Consider the following 18,117-nt stretch of genomic DNA (forward strand, 5'->3'; position numbering starts at 1 on the left):
AAGACTTGGTTATTCCAGCTTGCAGGACTGGCCTAGGGTAATTTTTAGAGGGGTTTTAATTACATTTTAATTGGACAAAATTTAAATATTTCTTTTAATTAATTTTAAATTTGTATTGTTATTTATGTATTTTAACTGATTGTCAGCCGCCCTGAGTCCGCGAGGAGAAGGGCGGGATATAAATCCAAATATAAATAAATAAATAAAAAATATGATAATTACTTTTTCAATGTAAAAGTATAATTTAGACAAGAATTTACTACTTGGATTTACTCTGAAATAGTTTAGAAATCTTTTTTTGGCACTCCATATGTGCGCATATACAGTATATGTTTGTGCATACACCTTTTATGCCTTGTGAGGCTTACAGAAAAGAAGATCCATGGACATTTGAGATTAAAAAAAACCCAGAAACATAAAAGCCACATCCAAATCAGGCATGGAATTATTCTGCTGGTGCTCTCTCTCCATTTATTAACTACAAGAAAATATTTCATTTGTAAACAATGCTTTAAAAATAGTTCAATTTTAGAATAAAAAAAATAGAGGGGGACATTTCCTGCCCTGAATTTTTAGTTTAGTTTTTTTTTCCTGAGCCTTTAAATCTCGGTTACTCTACATCTAACTACCTACCATTAATTATGGTAGTTATCGTTGTACTTATACTGTGTATATCTCATTTTTCTTAATTGTTTATGCTTTTCCTGTCAAATCATAGATTTATGGCCACTTTGTGCATCTGATTATATGGAACTACACTACTGCACTACACTAACAAGACGCTGAAATGTTAATAATGTAAATCTTTTTCTTACATAGCTATTAATCCTTCTCCATAAGAAAAGCTTTTGTATCATTCCATTATACTTATGATTGGATGCTAACACTTCGGAAAGCCTTAAAGTTATCTCTATGCCATACTTTCGGAATGATAATAGCAAAGGCACAAATAGAAAATATATAATGGAAAATATAATTTGGTAGATGGTATAATGAAGCCCAAAGGTGTTCCAGGAACTCTTGGTTTCATTGTTCTCATTAGTTATATTTAGTCATGCTTCCGTTCTAACACAGGATTTTATATAGCAGCTTTTTGCCTGATAATATCAAATTGACTCATGGTTATTTTTTACTAGTGAACGAAATGGCATATTTTGGATGCATCAGATAAACATATAAAAAAGAGAAGCATATTTACTTATCATGTTTAATCTTATCATTTTTTTTTAAATACAACAATAAGAAAGCTTTCCTTTTTTAGAGAATGAAAAAGAGAAGTCATTATTTTATTTTTTGATTTCATAAGTTGCTTCTTTTCATTTAGGCCAATGCTTCCCCAATGTAGGTAAATTACTCCAATTGGGTAACAGTGGTTTTATAAATGTATTACCCATTACAAGAGTGACATTTAAATTGACTTAAAAATTGCCATGTGTACTAAAATATAATTGAAAATCTCTAACAGCATTCCTGTTAAGATGAAAAATGATGAAATTACCAGTGGCAATTTGTTGAAATGACATAAAAATCGTTCATTTTTTTATAATACCAGTAGTCCTTGAATTACCACCATTTGTTTAGCAACCAAAGTTATAACAGTGCTTAAGGAAGGAACTTACAACTAGTGCTTGAAGTTTGAAAATACTTTCTGATAAGCAGTTTTGGATAACAAAGGAAAAGGTTTGGGAACCATTGACTTAGGCCAGGGGTAGGCAACCTTGGCTCTTTTATGACTTGTGGACTTCAATACCCAGAATTCCTGAGCCAGCCATGCTGACTCAGGAATTCTGGGAGTTGAAGTCCACAAGTCATAAAAGAGCCAAGGTTGCCTACCCCTGACTTAGGCTGACAAAAGCCACAATACAGGGAGTCCTCAACCTATGACCACAATTGAGCGTAAAATTTCTGTTGTTAAGCAAGATAGCTGTTAAGTGAGTTTTGGTCCATTTTATGACTTTTCTTGCCACAGTTGTTAAGTGAATCATCACAGATGTTAAATTAGTAACATGGTTGTTAAAGTGAATTTGGCTTCCCTATTGACTTTCCTTGTCAGAAGATCCCAAAAGGTGATCACATGACCCAGGGACACTGCAACCATCATAAATACATGCCAGTTGCCAAGTATCCAAATTTTGATCATGTGATCAGGGGGGTTGCTGCAATGGTCATAAGTGTGAAAAACGGTCATAAGTCACTCTTTTCAGTGCCATTCTAACTTTGAAAGGTCACTAAACAAATGGTTGTAAGTCAAGGATTACCTATACTAGATTTTAAAGTAGCTTTAATTTAAAGGTAGAATTCAACTTATTTTATATTACAAACTAATCCTCTCTCACAAGGCAAGTATAAAACATCTCCATCAGTTCTTCTGACCAATTTCTTTTTCAATTGGAGTTCATCTCCTTCCATATCATTGAGACAACTTTTAGTTCTTGCAAAGGATAGAAAAACAAGGATAGATTTCTCTGGGGTGACCTCAGAAATTCCCATGTGGAAACCTCTTGTTTTAAGGAAATGTGTGGGGTGGAATTTCTGACCCATGACTGTTTTAATGCCACAGTAACCACCTCAATGAAAGACTGCAGAAGAATCTGGCTATTGATCTACCAGGTGGTCTTCTCCAAACCTAATCACAGACATGGCAGTTCCTTATTTTTCAGGGTTCCAAACTGAAGGATAAAAGAATACAGCACTCTGCCATATGATAATATAATGGTCATGATTCTACACTCCAAAGTCTATTACTCTGCATGGATCAACAGATGTACGATATAGAATTTGTAAGTTCTAGGATGTTATACGCCATCTAGTTCAGACATGTCAAACTCGCAACGTCATGTGACGTCGCGTGATATATCGAAACTTTTTCCCATTGCTGGCGGTTTCCTCATGATGCATCCGGCCCACGAGCCAGCAGTTTGACACCCCTGATCTAGTTCAACCCTCCATTCTATGCAGAAATCTAAAAGTAAGTCATAAGAAATGTAAGTCATCCAGTCCTGCTTGAAAGCCTCCAACAAGGGACATTCCATCACTGTTCCAGTCTGGGCAACAGTTTAACAACTCTTACTGTCATGGAATTCGTTCTAGGATTCAGCCTAAATCCCCTTTTCTTTAAATTTCAATCCAAGGATTCTTGTCCTGCTCTCAGTTTTAACAGAAAATAGATCTGCCCATAACAGTCTTTTCAATATTTGTTTGCAATCCTATTTTCTTGCTCTTTTCTACTAAGTTTTGATTTCCAGACCCTTTTCATCAGCTCTTCTCTGAACCTAATTCAGCTTCTCCACATCCATTTTAAAAGAGGGATATTCAAAATAGTTCCCCTAAAGTAGTCTAATCGCTGGGTGACTTTGGGCCAGTCACTTTCTTAGTCCATCCCATATTACAAGGAGTTGTTGTGGGGAAAATAGGTGGAGGGAGCAATATTTACAGGAAGTCCTCAACTTTTTGACCACAGTTGGGACCAGAATTTCTGTTTCTAAGCAAGGCAGTTGTTTGTTAAGTGAGTCACAACCATTTTATGACCTTTTTGCCACAGTTGTTAAGTGAATCACACAGTCATTAAGCAAATACTGCTTTGACCATTGACTTTGCTTGTTGGAAGCCATCTAGGAAGGTTACAAATGGTGACCACATGATTCTGGGAACTGTTGTAAATACTAGCTGGTTGCGAAGTGCCCAAATTTTGATCATGTGACCATGAAGATGCTGTGATGGTCTTAAGCATGAGGACTGACCATAAGTCACTTTTTTCAGTACTGTTGTAACTTTGAATATTGGTAAACGAACGGTTGTAAATTTGTGTGAGGCCCCGAGCACCCGCCTGGTAGTGGACACAGCCCACAGGTTTATTGCACAAGGACAGAACAAATTAATTTGAATGATAAACACTTTGTTATTCATTTTGTTTATAGGTCTGCTTTATTTTAAATATGGACAAGCAGTAGCAGATTAAAAAGACAAAATAAAATAAAACCAAATATATGCAAAGTCTTGCCTGCCAATAATGAATAGATTATATTTGAGTTTAAATATAGATTATTCGCCCTACCCTAGACCATACATGAGAGAATACAGAGCTATTCAATTTTAGCAACCCAGGTATGCATGTCTAATTGCCAGCTAAAACATACTTGCAACTTGGGTTTTATCAGGTATTATATAAGAACTGTCCAAAAATCAGATCCTAGGTTTCCAAAATTTAAATAGAGATATTTTTTTGCAGCCAATATCTTCATATTCATCCCATCCACCCAAATAAGCTCTTTGTACGTATATTAATGATTTGTTAAAGAACAGCCAAATATTATTTGGGTTAGTTTGAAATAGAAATATTTTGGGCATATGACATTACTCACTGATCCAGTGCTCTATAGTAAATATCAAGATCCTTGTTTGCCAGTTCTGTGGTCCTCATAACTATCATCATTTCTCTATATTTCTCTTCAGCATCTTTGAACTGTTGTTCTTTCAGCTCTCTCTTATATCTTAGGATCTCCTCCTCAAATCCATGCTGCCGACCAAGTGCCAAACTATGGCTTCTTTTCAAATCCTCTATCTTTTCTTCTAAATGTTTTTGATTTCTAAGTAAAAAAAAAAAAGATAAACATACAATTTTATTATTAGTTTTACATGGCACAGAAAATTATGAGCAAAAAGTATTGGCAACTTGATTACGAAAAAAGAGTACATGAGAAATTAGGTCAATATGGAAGTAATCTTCAACAGAAAGAAGCAAGAATCTCCATTTTAAAGGAAGTATAATACAATGGAAAACAAACGGTGAAAGTATAAAACAGGATTAAGAAATGGCATTTTTACAGTCGTGTGTATTAATAATGTAAAGCCTGAAACATGAAAACATCTAATTAATGGTTGTGAAGTGCATTCAAATCTCTGAAACCAAATATTTTGGTTTGTAGAAGGAGACTAAATAAAACAGATACAAAGAAAGTCACCAGCTTCATTGCTGAGCTGATATCCAACCAGATTCAACTATGGATGATAATAATGAATGCTTACATCTTTAACACTTTTTCATATCATAAGGAAAATGTGGTTTCCTATAATATCTAAAAGCCATAGTTACCATTAATCCTGATCTGTGTTTTAATCACTATTTCATTCCCCAGTTTAAAGACAAAATAGTAGCATACAGGTAGTCCTCGACATACAACTGTAATGGAGTTTGCTAATTATAGTCACAATTTGTGATGGGCATTAGGCGAGATAACCCTCAACCTCGCTTAATAACCCTCAACCCTGCTCTCCCTGAAGCAGTCATTAAATGGTGCCTCAGGGATAGGGGAGGCCCTGGGAGGTTCGCCACCCAACCAGGTCTAAAAAGCAGACAGACAAACAGCAAAAAGGCTTTGCAAAGCCAAAAATCAACCTAGCAGGGTGGAAGAGTCCAGTTACGATTAAGGCCTGAGCGACACATTCCAATGCTGTATAGGCTTCCAAACAAGCCTACATGCATGGCTGTGAGAAGCTCTGATGCTCTGAAACACCAGGGTGGAAGCTTAGTGATCTATCCTCAGGTAGCCACGCTTGTGGGCTAGGCCTCTGGCCCGATCAGCTGGCTGTCAGGAGACTGCAGGCCTCTCCTAGCTCTTACCAGGCTTTAGGGAAGCAAGCCCCCTTCTTTTAGGAACGTTAATATACGGCCGTTCAATCTCTGCTGAAACATTATTTCTGAGGCAGCATTTCGCAGTTGAAACAGCTTATAACAATTTATATATCAGGATGTCCTTAGCATTAGTTTCAAATCCTTTACTCTAACCTGAACCTGTTCGCTTGAGCCATGCCCTGTCACGCAACAGAAAATAATTTTGCTACATTATATTTCAAGGATTACAATAGCTGTCCTACATGAGTTTAGCTACTCCATGCATCTGATGAAATGAACTGTAGCTCATGAAAACTTATGCCTTTTCATAAAAATAGTCAGAAAAGGTGCCGCCAGACTCCTCCTAATTAACAGTTGTCTTATAACTGCAAACTTACAGCTATGGGCATGAAGTGGAAATTACAGCTGATCTATGCCTGGTCATGGTAACAAATCAATAGAGATGTCAACATTAGAGGCAGTGCGCCTTGTGATACCAGATGTTGAGCATAAACAATACACTGAAGCGCTATTTAGGGTTATCAGAAGCCACGGTCTATTGCTCATGCTACAATTGTTAAGAGGAGAGAATCATCTAATCAAAACAGTAGGTTTACCTCTATCACTAGGCAGACACTACAAAAATATTTGTGACCACAAAAGAAAAAAAATGCAAATACTTGAGGTCTAATGCCTTTGATTTAAGAAATGATTTTTCTTTATAAAGAAAGATATACCTTTTCAGTTGTGGTACCTGCATTTCCCCCATTTCCTTCAAAAGCTGTTTTATGTTATCTTCAACTTCTTTTAGATCTTCATTTCTTTTTCTTAAAGTAAGATTATCTTCTAACCATCGCTCCTGAATCTAAATGCAAATAAAATTGAATAATGAATTATTCTACGCTATTTTATCCCATTACAATCAGAAGAACATATGGATTTTGTTAACAAGAGCTGTTATCAGATGTTCTTCACAATTGCAACATCACGATCCCTAAAAATGACATATGAATTTTAATTTCACGAATTTCATGACTTGCCCAAGGAAAGTGGGACACATTTTGCATGAACAAACCTAATTAGCTTTAAAAAAAGGTGTGCCCGTTCACAGTTTGAGAATCAAAGATATTCAGTGTTCAAAAATACTCTTATGCTTTAACTTTAATCTTTTAGGTGCATATGTTATTTTAGAGAGCTAGTTTGGTGAACAGGTGATCCACACTTAATGATCGGTTGCTTAACACCAGTTTGAAATTATGATGGTCTTGGAAAGAATGGTTTATGTCCTGTAAAGAAGGGGTCCCCTGCCCCCAGTCCGTGGACCAGCACCAGGCCACAGCATGCCAGAAACCAGTCCGTGCAAACAAGCAAAGCCCCATCCGTGGGATGCAGGCAGTACATGAAACCACGTCTCTTCCGGTCCCTCTCTCCATGGAACCGGTCCCTGGGTGCTCAAAAGATTGGGGACCTCTGCTGTAAAGGACTTCTGACTGTCACAAAATGTCGCACACCCTCCCTTGGTCACATGATTGCAATCTGGCTGTTCACACCTATGACCAGTTGCCAAGTGCCCCATATTCATGTGATCACAACTTGCAGTGTTCTCTGCCAACCTCCCCAGAAAGTCAATGGAGAAGCCAGCAGAGAAGGCTGCAAACTGTTACCATCTGCCAAGAGGATTCCCTTTCATCTCTGGGGTCTGGATGAAAGAGGTCCCTGCCACAGCTGAAATTCAAGCATGCACGGAGACCCAAATCCCTCTTTCACCATCCCTGCAGAGAACCCCACAGAGGCACGGAGAAAAGGACACCCAATTCTGGGCCAGCCTGAACCTTGGGAACTGAAATTCAAGCATGCGCGGAGCCTCAAATCCCTCCCTGCCTGCCTCTGAAGAGTTCTCCCAACTCTATGCCTGCTTGAACCTTACAAGCCAAAATCCGATCATGCACAGAGGCCAAATTCCTCCACAGTCACATGGGCATTTTTCTCAAGAACTGCTTTGCTCAATGACCTAGACTCCAGTGCCAACTGTAGTCTTTAACTGAAGATTACCTGCAATGGTTAAGGTATCAGGTGGGAGTCTATGAATTCTAGTCCCACCTTAGGCTAGTTCAGGTAGTAATCAAAAGTCAGCACTGACTCGAAGGCAATAAGTTATTTTAACTAACATCAGAACCAATCCTTATTTTCAGATGATATCTCATTGTGCAAAAAGAATCATGTCTAGAATAGAAAATTATAGGTAGAATCAAATTGTGCATTAAATCAGCAAAAATGACTTCCACCGCAGAATAAGTCCTTCAGTTTTCCATAGAGACTTTGAGGCATATAAGGTAGCAGACAGATAAGCAAGTCCCACTGTACAAGTAGATGTTGGCCTAGGTCTTCATTCAAGGATATTTATTCAAACAGTATAAATCATTTTAAAATTTCATAACACTGTACTTAGGTTTTACAAAAGCAATAGATTTCATTAATGACCCTGATCTTTCAAATGGAAGAGATTTTTTTATTTCAGAAGAAAGATTTCAAGGGAATATAACTGAACCTTTATGAAATTAGTTTTGGGAAACTCGAAACTAATTCATCAGATGAAAAAAGTGCTAGGATTATATAATTTGTGTGGAGAATAAAGCAAATTCCAAAGGAGAGAACTAGTGTCCTAATGATTGCTGTTCAATAAATGGAATATAGTTTATTTTCTGAAATAACACAATAGCATACATTCTTACAAATTGAGAAAACATTTATATTTATATCAGTTTTCTATCTTCACTCATTGTTTCCTGAAGCTGCTTTGTTTTGAAACAGCATTCATTACTAATGTTTCCATCAACATTTGTAGAGAGATTCAAATGCTCATCTAATATTTTTGGTGACTCCCCTGTTGTAACAGCCTGTTATCTATCACATTTATATCTATTGCCCTCTCATACTAACCACCAGAATATTTTGATTGCCAATTTATATCAGGATAACATACATGGAAATGTAAGCACAAAATATAAGCCAACAGTTCTTGATAGAGCAGGATTGCCAAGTGGTATTATTCATACTCTTTCTGCTTTGGGTTATTGTATTTGGCTACTTGAGATTACTAGTAAATTGCACTCCCATATTAGAAGCTACATTTCAGTTACTTCTTAAGTACCAGAGGATTTTATTGCAATCACTGCACAATTACTTTATAAAGTCTCAAGTTAAATCACTGTCATTTGTTTTATTAAGTCAAATAATAACAGCAAATATGATACAAGTAGAATCTAAGATATCACAGTATTTCTTGTCTATTAAGATTTCAGATTAAAGTATGACAAAAATTTGGAGGACATATTATACACAATCTATATTGTTTTATTACTAGATTAATGGAGAAGATAAAGGTACCTTTTGAGTATCGATATCTTGCCTAATTGTTCCCATTTCTTTATTTATCTTCTCTGTCTTTTTCTCACAATCTACTAGCTGAACTGTGACTTTTTCCAGTTGAGATTCCTTTTGCTGGAAAAGAAAAAAAAAACATTTTAGTGTTCAAAGTTTCATGTAAAATCTTCGGAAGAAACTTTCTGAAAATTATTATTATTGATTAGCTTTTTGCTAATTACCTGCTTGTATTCTTCTTTCCCTTCTTGGATATAATTCTCAATCTCTTTCATGTGGTTATGGATATTTTTAACTTTTTCTTTAATGTCATTAATCTGTTAAATGCATAAGAAGTATGCTTGATTGTAAGAAATATATTAATCAACAGCCAACATTATTCAAGTAATATATATTTCAAAACACTGTAGGTTCTAACTGCACCTTACCTTAATTAGACCAGAATATTTTGAAGAGAAGCAATATGGAATTTGTAACATGTCGCCCAGATTGAAAGAAATAAAATGTTTGTCAACTTTAAAATGAGCATGGCTGCAGCCATTTTTTCCTTCTCATTCCTAGTTGCCACATAGCGCAGAGGGAGGGGGGTTTGCCAGACAAAACAGACTTTGTGCTAGACAAAACAGACTTTCTCTCTTCAGCTTTCTTTCATGGGAACTAAGGTCATCGGCTGCTCCCAAGACTGCAGGCTGGGTGTTTAATGAAAACCCGCCAACAAGCTGAGTGGGGAAATGTAGTTGCTTGCATAGCTTTGGGGGTGGGATTTCTTAACTTTGTATTGGGGGATTGTTATGCATCTCTTCAGACTTGGTTTCACTTTTGAAGTACCGATACTCTGTATCAATAAACATGTTCTTTGAGGAATTTGCAAGCCTCGGAGTTCTGCTTTATTTGTCTCTGTCGATCGGAACCATGACATTATTTTTATATATAGGTCAATTGTGATTTCTGCAAAGTTTACTGTGAAGATCCACAGGTGTCTGATTGTTATTTTCCATTCTCCTCTCTGCCCTTTGATACTGTTTGATAAATGGAGGGGGAAAAGTTTTATAACATGCTTTAGGGAAGTACCATTTCAAGTGTAGATACCCCACAACTTTATAGCTCTAGAACTGGCAACTTATTCTTAACTCCTTTTCTAATAATCCTTAACGCAGATGTTTCCTGCTCCACAGCTACTATGCAGTAGACTAAAGCTAAGCAAATCTTTTGAAAGGACATTTTGCATTTAGTAACAAGGAAACACCTTTCTTCAAATGGTTAAGGCAGGTGCTTCTTTACTTCAGTTCTAATATGTATTTGAAGGATTCCATTTCTCACCACTCTTTCATTGTAGGAACTGTGTAATGATTCTTGTAGTCTGCTTTCATTTCCTTCAGAGGTTGAGAGTCTAGGGCAGGGGTCCCCAACGTGAACCGGCGGGGGAGAAGGTTCCGTGTAAGTGGCCAGCAAGCGCGTACGTGTGCACACAGCTCCATTTGTACAAGCAAAGTGCACACATGCCTGCCGCTCACACAAATGGAGCATGCGCATGAGCTTGTGTGCTGCTTGCACAAGTGAGGATGTGCGTGCACACATGCGCGTTCACCGACTGTTTTTGTGGCCTGGTTGCAATCCCCTCAAGGCCCACCAGTGGGGGGGACCCCTGGTCTAGGGTACTTCTACATGGCAGTTGCTATATGTTGGAGCCCAAATCCTTTATAACCCGGTTTGAAACTAATCTCTGAACACCTTCACTTTTGATAGCTTCAAGCAGCTAAGTACAGAACCAAATAATTCTGTACAGATACAAGACATTATACTGGGGTCAGTCTTCCTCTTTTGAAGGCAATATGCATTTTTTAAGCCTCTTATTATTTGTGATGCTGCAAGAACAAGATAGCAATTTTGCAACCATGCATTTTCACAATAGGTCTAATCAAGACTGTAGTTATCAGTATAAAGTCTTTATGTGTATGAAGAACGGAGAGAATGTAATAGCTTACTTCGCACCAGAGGCTGTGTTTGGAGTAGATTGCTTCTATAAAGGAAACTTAAGACATGCATTTAAAAAATTGTGAAAATGATGAGAAAGAGATCTGAGTTTTAGTTTAACTGTAGGAAATATTGTTGGGACTGATCTGAGTGGCTGTCATGTTCAAAAACAATGAGACAAATATAACCAAACCCAAAAAATAACCAATAGCCAAGAATAAATTTCCTATAAGAATATATAAACCAACTCAGGCCCAGTAGCTAACCTTCTCTTGTGTTATTTTGTAACTTGTATTCTTTTTGTCCAACAATTCTTCTTTTTCTCGTTGTAGTTTTTCCAAAGTTGTTTCCAAAGGAAATAACTGTTCCTTTGCTTCCTGAAAAGAAAAAAAAGCACATAACTATGTCCTTTTTGTTTTAGAAATTTGCTTTTTACCATTACAGACACATGTAAAAATCTTATGATTATTTGACCAAATATATAAATTGAACAAAATTGAAACAAGGGAGGAATAGCAATGATAGTCCCAATATTCATTAGTTTTTTTACCTTGATCTCTCTGTTTAAAGATTGCACTTCGGTTGTTAATTCTACAGTCTGTTCTTCAAGTTGCTGTCGACGCTGCATGCAACTGGAAATCTGAAGTTTCTCAGCTTTGAGTTCATTTACTGTGCATTTTAAATGCTGGACTTGATTTTGTTGGTCTTGCTTAAGTGTCTGCTTCAGTTCAATTTTGCTTGTAACTGCAAGCAAAATGAAAGGAATTCACTTTTTAATAAACTAGGAAAGAATACAATTAATTGGATGAAATTTAGTCTAAAGTCAGATAAGTAAGTTTGAATGGTCTTTAAACAGGGCAGTTGTTAAGCAAGGTCTACCAGCACTGTATTTCTATTGCTAGCTCTCATAGGAAACTTCAGTTATAAAAACTATAGGCTGGTAAAATCTGATTAGCAACTATCATATTTATTCTGATGATATTGTGTGGGATTGTTTGGACAAAGAGATACCTTAAGATTAAATTTAAGCTGTAGTTATTGCAATTAATTGAGACAAGAGGAATTTTAATTACCTAAATTCATTATAATGTATATATCAAAAATTATTTAACATCCTGATTCAAATTTTTTTTATAGCTGTGTATGAAATTGTTCTTGTAAGTTTTAAAAATTAGAAAAAAACTCCTGGAAATAAAAAAAAATAGAGGCCTGTAAGAGAAGTTTCCAATATTTGAGTTAAGAAAAATTTGTTAATATTACTTTTTATTAGTGAAAGTAAGGATAAATTTTAATTTTAGCTGTGCACTTGTAGCTATAAGTAGTTTCTTCTTAGATTTATATCCTGCCTTTTGTTGGGGAGCGCAAGATGACACAAATATCTCTCCCTCCTCACATTTTTAATTTAATGCCAGCAACTCTTAAAACGAACAATTGTTTCTTCTGAATATTTCAAACCATGAGATGGGCAGAATTTAATTAAATACATAAATAAATACATAAATAAATAAATAAATAAATAACTTCTTTGGAGGGAAATGATTCCATGTTTCCATTAATTTTGAAAATGCGATTTGAAGGATTTTGCATAGGAAGGACACAGTTAAGAAACACAGTTTTAGTTATGAAAATATGATTGCTCCTTGTATGTCATCACCTGTATCCCACTGATGTTTTTTTTCCTGTTTCTCTTGGCTCACTTGTAAAAGAGTCCGGCCCAAATCCACTCCCTGGAGCCTAGCAGCCTGCTGAGCAATTTTTCTTTCAACATCCTTTAGATCAATCTGAAAAAAAACAGAAAGAAAACACTGAGAATCTTGACGTGCTTAACGTAGGTCGTCCTCAATGTGCAACTATTTGTTCAGCGATCATTTGAAGCTATGATGGTGCTCAATGAATATTAGGTTTTGACTGGTTGTCAAGAGTTCTGGCCGTCCCACCACCCCATGGTCACATGATCCTAATCTGGGTACCTGGCAACCGGCTTGCACTTACAACTGGTCACAGCCCCCCTCGATCACTTCCAGAAATTCAATGGGGAAGCCGGCAGGGAAGGATTGAAAGTCCTGGGCAAAGTCTCCCCCACCTGTGCATCCTATCCCACCCCCTCTGCACTTTGCTGCTCCACTTGCACACCCACCCAGAGTTATACCATACCTTCTTTTCACCCTCATACCACTCCCCCATATCCCTGAATCCCGCTGTGCCTTTACTACCCATGCACCCTTGCACACCCACACTGAGCCTTGCTATGTTTCTCACACTCTCACTGTGCCTCTCACACCTCATGCACCCTCCCCAACTTTCATCATGCCTCCCTAACCCATCATGCCCTCCCCCACCAGGCAGCAGTCACTTAACTGCCTGTGGGCCTGCTTGGGGTTTGCAAATGCCTGTTGACTTCCCCACTGACTTAGTTGTGGGAAGTTAGCAGGAAATTGCCTCAGCTAATGACTATAAGATTCAGTTAATGACAGCAACCAGGACTGCAGCGACTGCTGTCACTAAGCAAAGAAATTGCACTTTATGACCGCATCACTTAGCAAGGTAAATTGTGCATCTTAAGTCAAGGACTGGCTTTTAATATATTTGAGGCTCCAGAATATCTATTGCAGATAAACATGGCACATTTATACAGATGTTGCCTGCAACCTCAATTCAAGGATTCCTTCCTATTATGTGACCAATTGGGGGGAAAAAAAGCTAAACGAACAGACATTCTTTTCCAACAGACTTTGCCGCTTCACGTGTGAAGTGTGATAAAGGAATGTTTTTGTGTGCAAATCTGGTAAGAAGTATCCTTACCTGATCCCTTTCCAAAAGTATAATATCCTGCAGACATGCTTTTGCACTTTCTTCCTCTGTTATGATAGTACCCAAGAGGGTTTCCTGTTCTTCTATATCAGCTTTAAGGCGCTGAATCTCTCTATTAAGAATCTGTAGCTTGTTTCTCAACTCAGGTATATCTTTTTCGTGGAGTTCAGATACTGTTTGTCTTTGTGAGAAACAGAAAATAAAAATGCATGATGTTTTCTTCTCTGTTAATAGTCATAAAGTCAACTTAGTACAACTATACTTGGATTCTAACTTGAATGCTTACAATTACGTTTGTTTGGATTGTGAAGTCCTAAATCTTTCTTCCCCTTAAGTGGAATTCCTCATGGCATATTCCTCTGGAGAAAAAGGGATGGGAAGGAGGAATGTGTCTACTGTTTTCTCCTGAGCCAACCCTGCCCTCCAAATATTTAGGGATCCTTCACAACCGCATGGCCACCGAGGCTGTTGAGATGGGCAACTCATTATTTAAGCCACTGTATTATTTTATGATGGAAGTGATAGAGCAGTGATGGCGAACCTTTTAGAGACCGAGTGCCCAAACTGCAACCCAAAACCCACTTATTTATCGCTGGGTGCCAGGTGGGTGTGGCCCACTGGATGGGCGTGGCTGTGGTGGTCATGGCAGATTGGGTGGGTGTGGCCAAGATGGGCGTGATCACCTCAATGTTGCTCGTGGGGAGGGACGCCTGTGGGGGCCGGGCAGGGTTGGGGGAGATCCAGGGGGTCTTTGGCAGGTGGGGCGGTGGGCAGGAGGCTCATCCTGCAGGGCGAGGCGAGGCAAGGCGAGACAGGGCGGAGGTGCCATTGTCACAGGGCAAGATGAGGCAGGGGCCGGGGCGGCTGCTGCCTTGACACCATTGGCCCCTGCACACAGAGGCCAGTGAGCACATAGGTGCTGGGATGCATCCAGCCATGTGGGACCTTGGAGAGTTAGTGGGCAGCTGGTTGAAGAGGGACAGTTGCCATCTCCGGGGCATGGCGAGCGTGCCCACAGAGAGGGCTCTGAGTGCCACCTCTGGCACGCGTGCCATAGGTTCGCCACCACTGTGATAGAGGATGTTAGTGCCTCATAAGCCAGGAAACCCCTTTAACATGCACATATCAAAACACTGCCTTTCCTGAAAACTTCATTCACTTCTCACAACATAGAACATTGTGCTTCCTGCCTCACCTGATAGGTTTTAGAGAAATCATATCATCACGTTTCTTCTCTCTTTTCTTCAATTCAGATTCTGTTGCCTTCAGTTTGTCTGGAGCAAGGCGCAATTTGGCTTGAAGATCATTTATGACATCTTGCAGTTCTGCCTCTTTTTCAAAGACCCTCTGACACACCGGGCAACATGACTGGCTTTCGTCTGTTAGTTGGGTGATGAACTGTGAATAAACTGCTGTGGCTCCTGCAAGCATAGCTGTATTGAAAAACAAATGATTTTATAAGACAGAGGGAAGACTGATTTTTTATCAATTATCATTTTTTCAAATTCCTTTTGGTAAAGAGGATTAGCCTTTCTTATTAACGGATGACTGGAGTCAAGAACTTGTACCTACTTACCAAAAAACCTCCAAAGCAATTTATTATCAAAGCAAAGATGAACAGCAAAGTTAAATCAGTTAAACCAATAAAAACACAGGCTGAAAGCCAGAATATTTCTTAAATCCAAGATTTGCATCAAGAGTGGCAATTTCTTTCCAATTGAACATTTCAGATAGCCTTTGGTTAGCAAGGGTAACTGGAATCAGAATTTCCATCGTTAACAAATGCAGTTGTAAAGTGCAATGTCACATGACCGCATTACTTAGTGATGGCAGGCACTGTGAGGATTGTGGGCTATTAAGTACCTCCTTGCAACCTTCTCTTGGCTTCCCACAAGGCAAATTAATAGGAAAGTAGCTAAAGTTAGTAATAACTAACTGTCTACTGGTACCCACATCGGTTTCCTCGCAGAAGATTTAAATCCAGTTATACAATTAAAACTGAAAAAGTTAAATCCTCTCCCCACCTTTATGAGAGCTTACATTTAAGAAATGACAATCTGAGTGCCTGTCCACCTGACAAAAAATTAGTTACTAGTAAATCTATTTAAAATAACAGGCAGTAATTAACGCAGCGATCCCTGTTAAAATAATAGTGGAACCTCCATGCTAAGTTTCTGTCAAGATTTTCATACCGTAATTTAACAAGATTGTTGGATGACTTGCACACGTTGTTGGATCTTTGCTCAACTTCAGTGTTATTGTTCAGTATAAACTTCCTAAACTAAGGAGGGAAACATCATACTTTTGCCTATTTTTATCTATTCTGATATCCAGCTCTACTATGAATGCAGCTCCTGATATTGTTTTAAAGCAGGGGTCTTCAAACTTGGCCCTTTTATGACTTGTGGACTTCAACTCCCAGAATTCCTCAGCCAGCATGCCTGGCTGAGGAATTCTGGGAGTTGAAATCCACAAGTCATAAAAGGGCCAAGTTTGAAGACCCCTGTTTTAAAGCTTACAAGTTACTGGTATAAACAAGTATATAAGGGGGGGAATGGGGTTTTTTTTTGTATCCTATTGAAGTAGGAAGGAGTTATATAGACTTGCCTCGCTGCTTGGATGTTTTTTCAATATCATGCTGCAGTTTATTAAGATCACTTTCAAAATCTTGACTTCCACAGACATCAAAAAGCTTTTCTTCATATGTGGACAGCTGTTCCTCCTTTTTCCTTAGTTCGGTGGTAATGTGACTTTTGTTTTGTTCTGCTGAAACAAGTTCTTTGCTGAAACATAAGTATTATAATCAGAACTGAGGGTTTTTTTTAAAAAAACAAATGGTTGAAGTGATTTGATTTTCTAGTTCTATTTAAAAATGTTCACTGGGTGGGCATCTGACTACCAAATGATGTTCATCAGTTCAAAGCAATTCTATCTATCTTTTTGTTACTTAGATTGCTCTGGCAGATATGCATGGCTTTCACACTGGCTTAGTTCAGACAATATTAGAATCCACCATCTGTAGGACTGTATTATAGGCTTGTGTATTTGTTTCTCTATTTCAGCACATCAGTAACTTCCTTCATTTCCAGGATACCTCGGCCATAATTTTCCATTTTGTATGAATCAAGAAATACAGTTAGCTTGTAAATTGAGTTCTTATCTTAGTTTGGGGTTTAACCGTAATCATTAATTTGCCCAATAAGAATATCATCAAAAACTAACCAAAAGGATCATATTTTTTTTTTTAAAAAAACAAGCTTTTTACGCTTTTACTTCAATGAGTTTATAATCTGAAAGGAATAGATGCTTTTGTTTAAAAGAAAATGCTCAGAAGAAATTATTTAAATTATTTGCAGGTCGAATAGCGTAAGTAAACATTTAAAACTATTGGACAAAGAATAACCCTCTCAGCCACATATGTACATGCAAAAATTTACTTGATAAACCCAATGGGCACAATCACTCAGTAACCCAAACAGTGAATCATTGGGTTTGCCACATTCTACAGGTCTACCACAGCTGCCACACCACACCTCCATGTCTGATTCTTCTACTTCCCTCTACCCTGAATCTGTCTCGTCTATTTCCTTCATCAAAGTTCTGTTATAATTTAAAGTTTAAACAACCACATGCTAGGCTCTCTTAAGAACTGCTTTCACCCAAACAAATTTCTTTAACTCTCAGATCTACTATAAAGACCACTTACCTATTTCCCCCCTCCCCATCTCTCTGTTGGACTTTGTGGCAAAGCATAGACTAAGGAGTTTTTTGTTAGATTTTTCTAATGTTACCCATATGCTGGTCATTTCTAGTTTAATTTAATTAAATACATTCTCTCTGATGGTACCATGATAATGAATGCTCTGACTCAAGCCATTTAACTTGGTCTCATTACTGCTTAAGTTTCTTTTTTTTAAACAATAGTTTATTAAAGATTTACAAAAATTAAAAAAAAAACAATACAAACTAAAAGAAAAAAAAGAAAAACTGGAAAGTGCAGAAAAGAAAAACAGAGAAGAAAAAAAATAAAAAATACAGGTAGTCCGAAGTCTGGAATTTCGGTCGCTAAGCAATGCTGTCATAATGCGTAATGTCACATGACCACGTAGCTTAGCAACAGTGATACAGGCAGGCATGATTGTTTCCATAACTCCAGATGCATAGATCATTAAGTGGGAAGTGGAGAGAGTCTCAGATACAGAGTGGGAGCGGCGGTGCCACAGGAGGATGGGGGAAGCCCTGAGAGGCCCAACACAGAGGCTGAATAAAATTTGGGAAAGTGAGGAGCTCAGGAAAGCCAGGGAAAGAATATGCTGCCACCCAGTGGCTTGGTAGTGCAT

At 37.9% G+C, this 18,117-nt stretch overlaps 1 protein-coding gene across 1 annotated transcript in view; it reads right to left on the minus strand.

The window, feature by feature from the left end:
* Positions 1 to 18,117, minus strand: part of RAD50 (RAD50 double strand break repair protein) — a 49,996-nt gene that overhangs the window by 13,859 nt on the left and 18,020 nt on the right. The window contains exons 13-22 of the mRNA XM_015819558.1: positions 16,385 to 16,560; positions 14,973 to 15,210; positions 13,769 to 13,958; positions 12,621 to 12,747; positions 11,517 to 11,710; positions 11,233 to 11,343; positions 9,217 to 9,309; positions 8,999 to 9,112; positions 6,349 to 6,476; positions 4,362 to 4,586 (exon numbers count right to left, since the gene is read on the minus strand). Coding sequence (XP_015675044.1) covers positions 4,362 to 4,586; positions 6,349 to 6,476; positions 8,999 to 9,112; positions 9,217 to 9,309; positions 11,233 to 11,343; positions 11,517 to 11,710; positions 12,621 to 12,747; positions 13,769 to 13,958; positions 14,973 to 15,210; positions 16,385 to 16,560 — 1,596 coding nt within the window. The remainder of the gene's footprint in view (positions 1 to 4,361; positions 4,587 to 6,348; positions 6,477 to 8,998; positions 9,113 to 9,216; positions 9,310 to 11,232; positions 11,344 to 11,516; positions 11,711 to 12,620; positions 12,748 to 13,768; positions 13,959 to 14,972; positions 15,211 to 16,384; positions 16,561 to 18,117) is intronic.

Source organism: Protobothrops mucrosquamatus, unplaced genomic scaffold, assembly GCF_001527695.2.
Source record: "Protobothrops mucrosquamatus isolate PMUCROS unplaced genomic scaffold, P.Mucros_1.0 scaffold948, whole genome shotgun sequence".
Classification (NCBI taxonomy): domain Eukaryota; kingdom Metazoa; phylum Chordata; class Lepidosauria; order Squamata; family Viperidae; genus Protobothrops; species Protobothrops mucrosquamatus.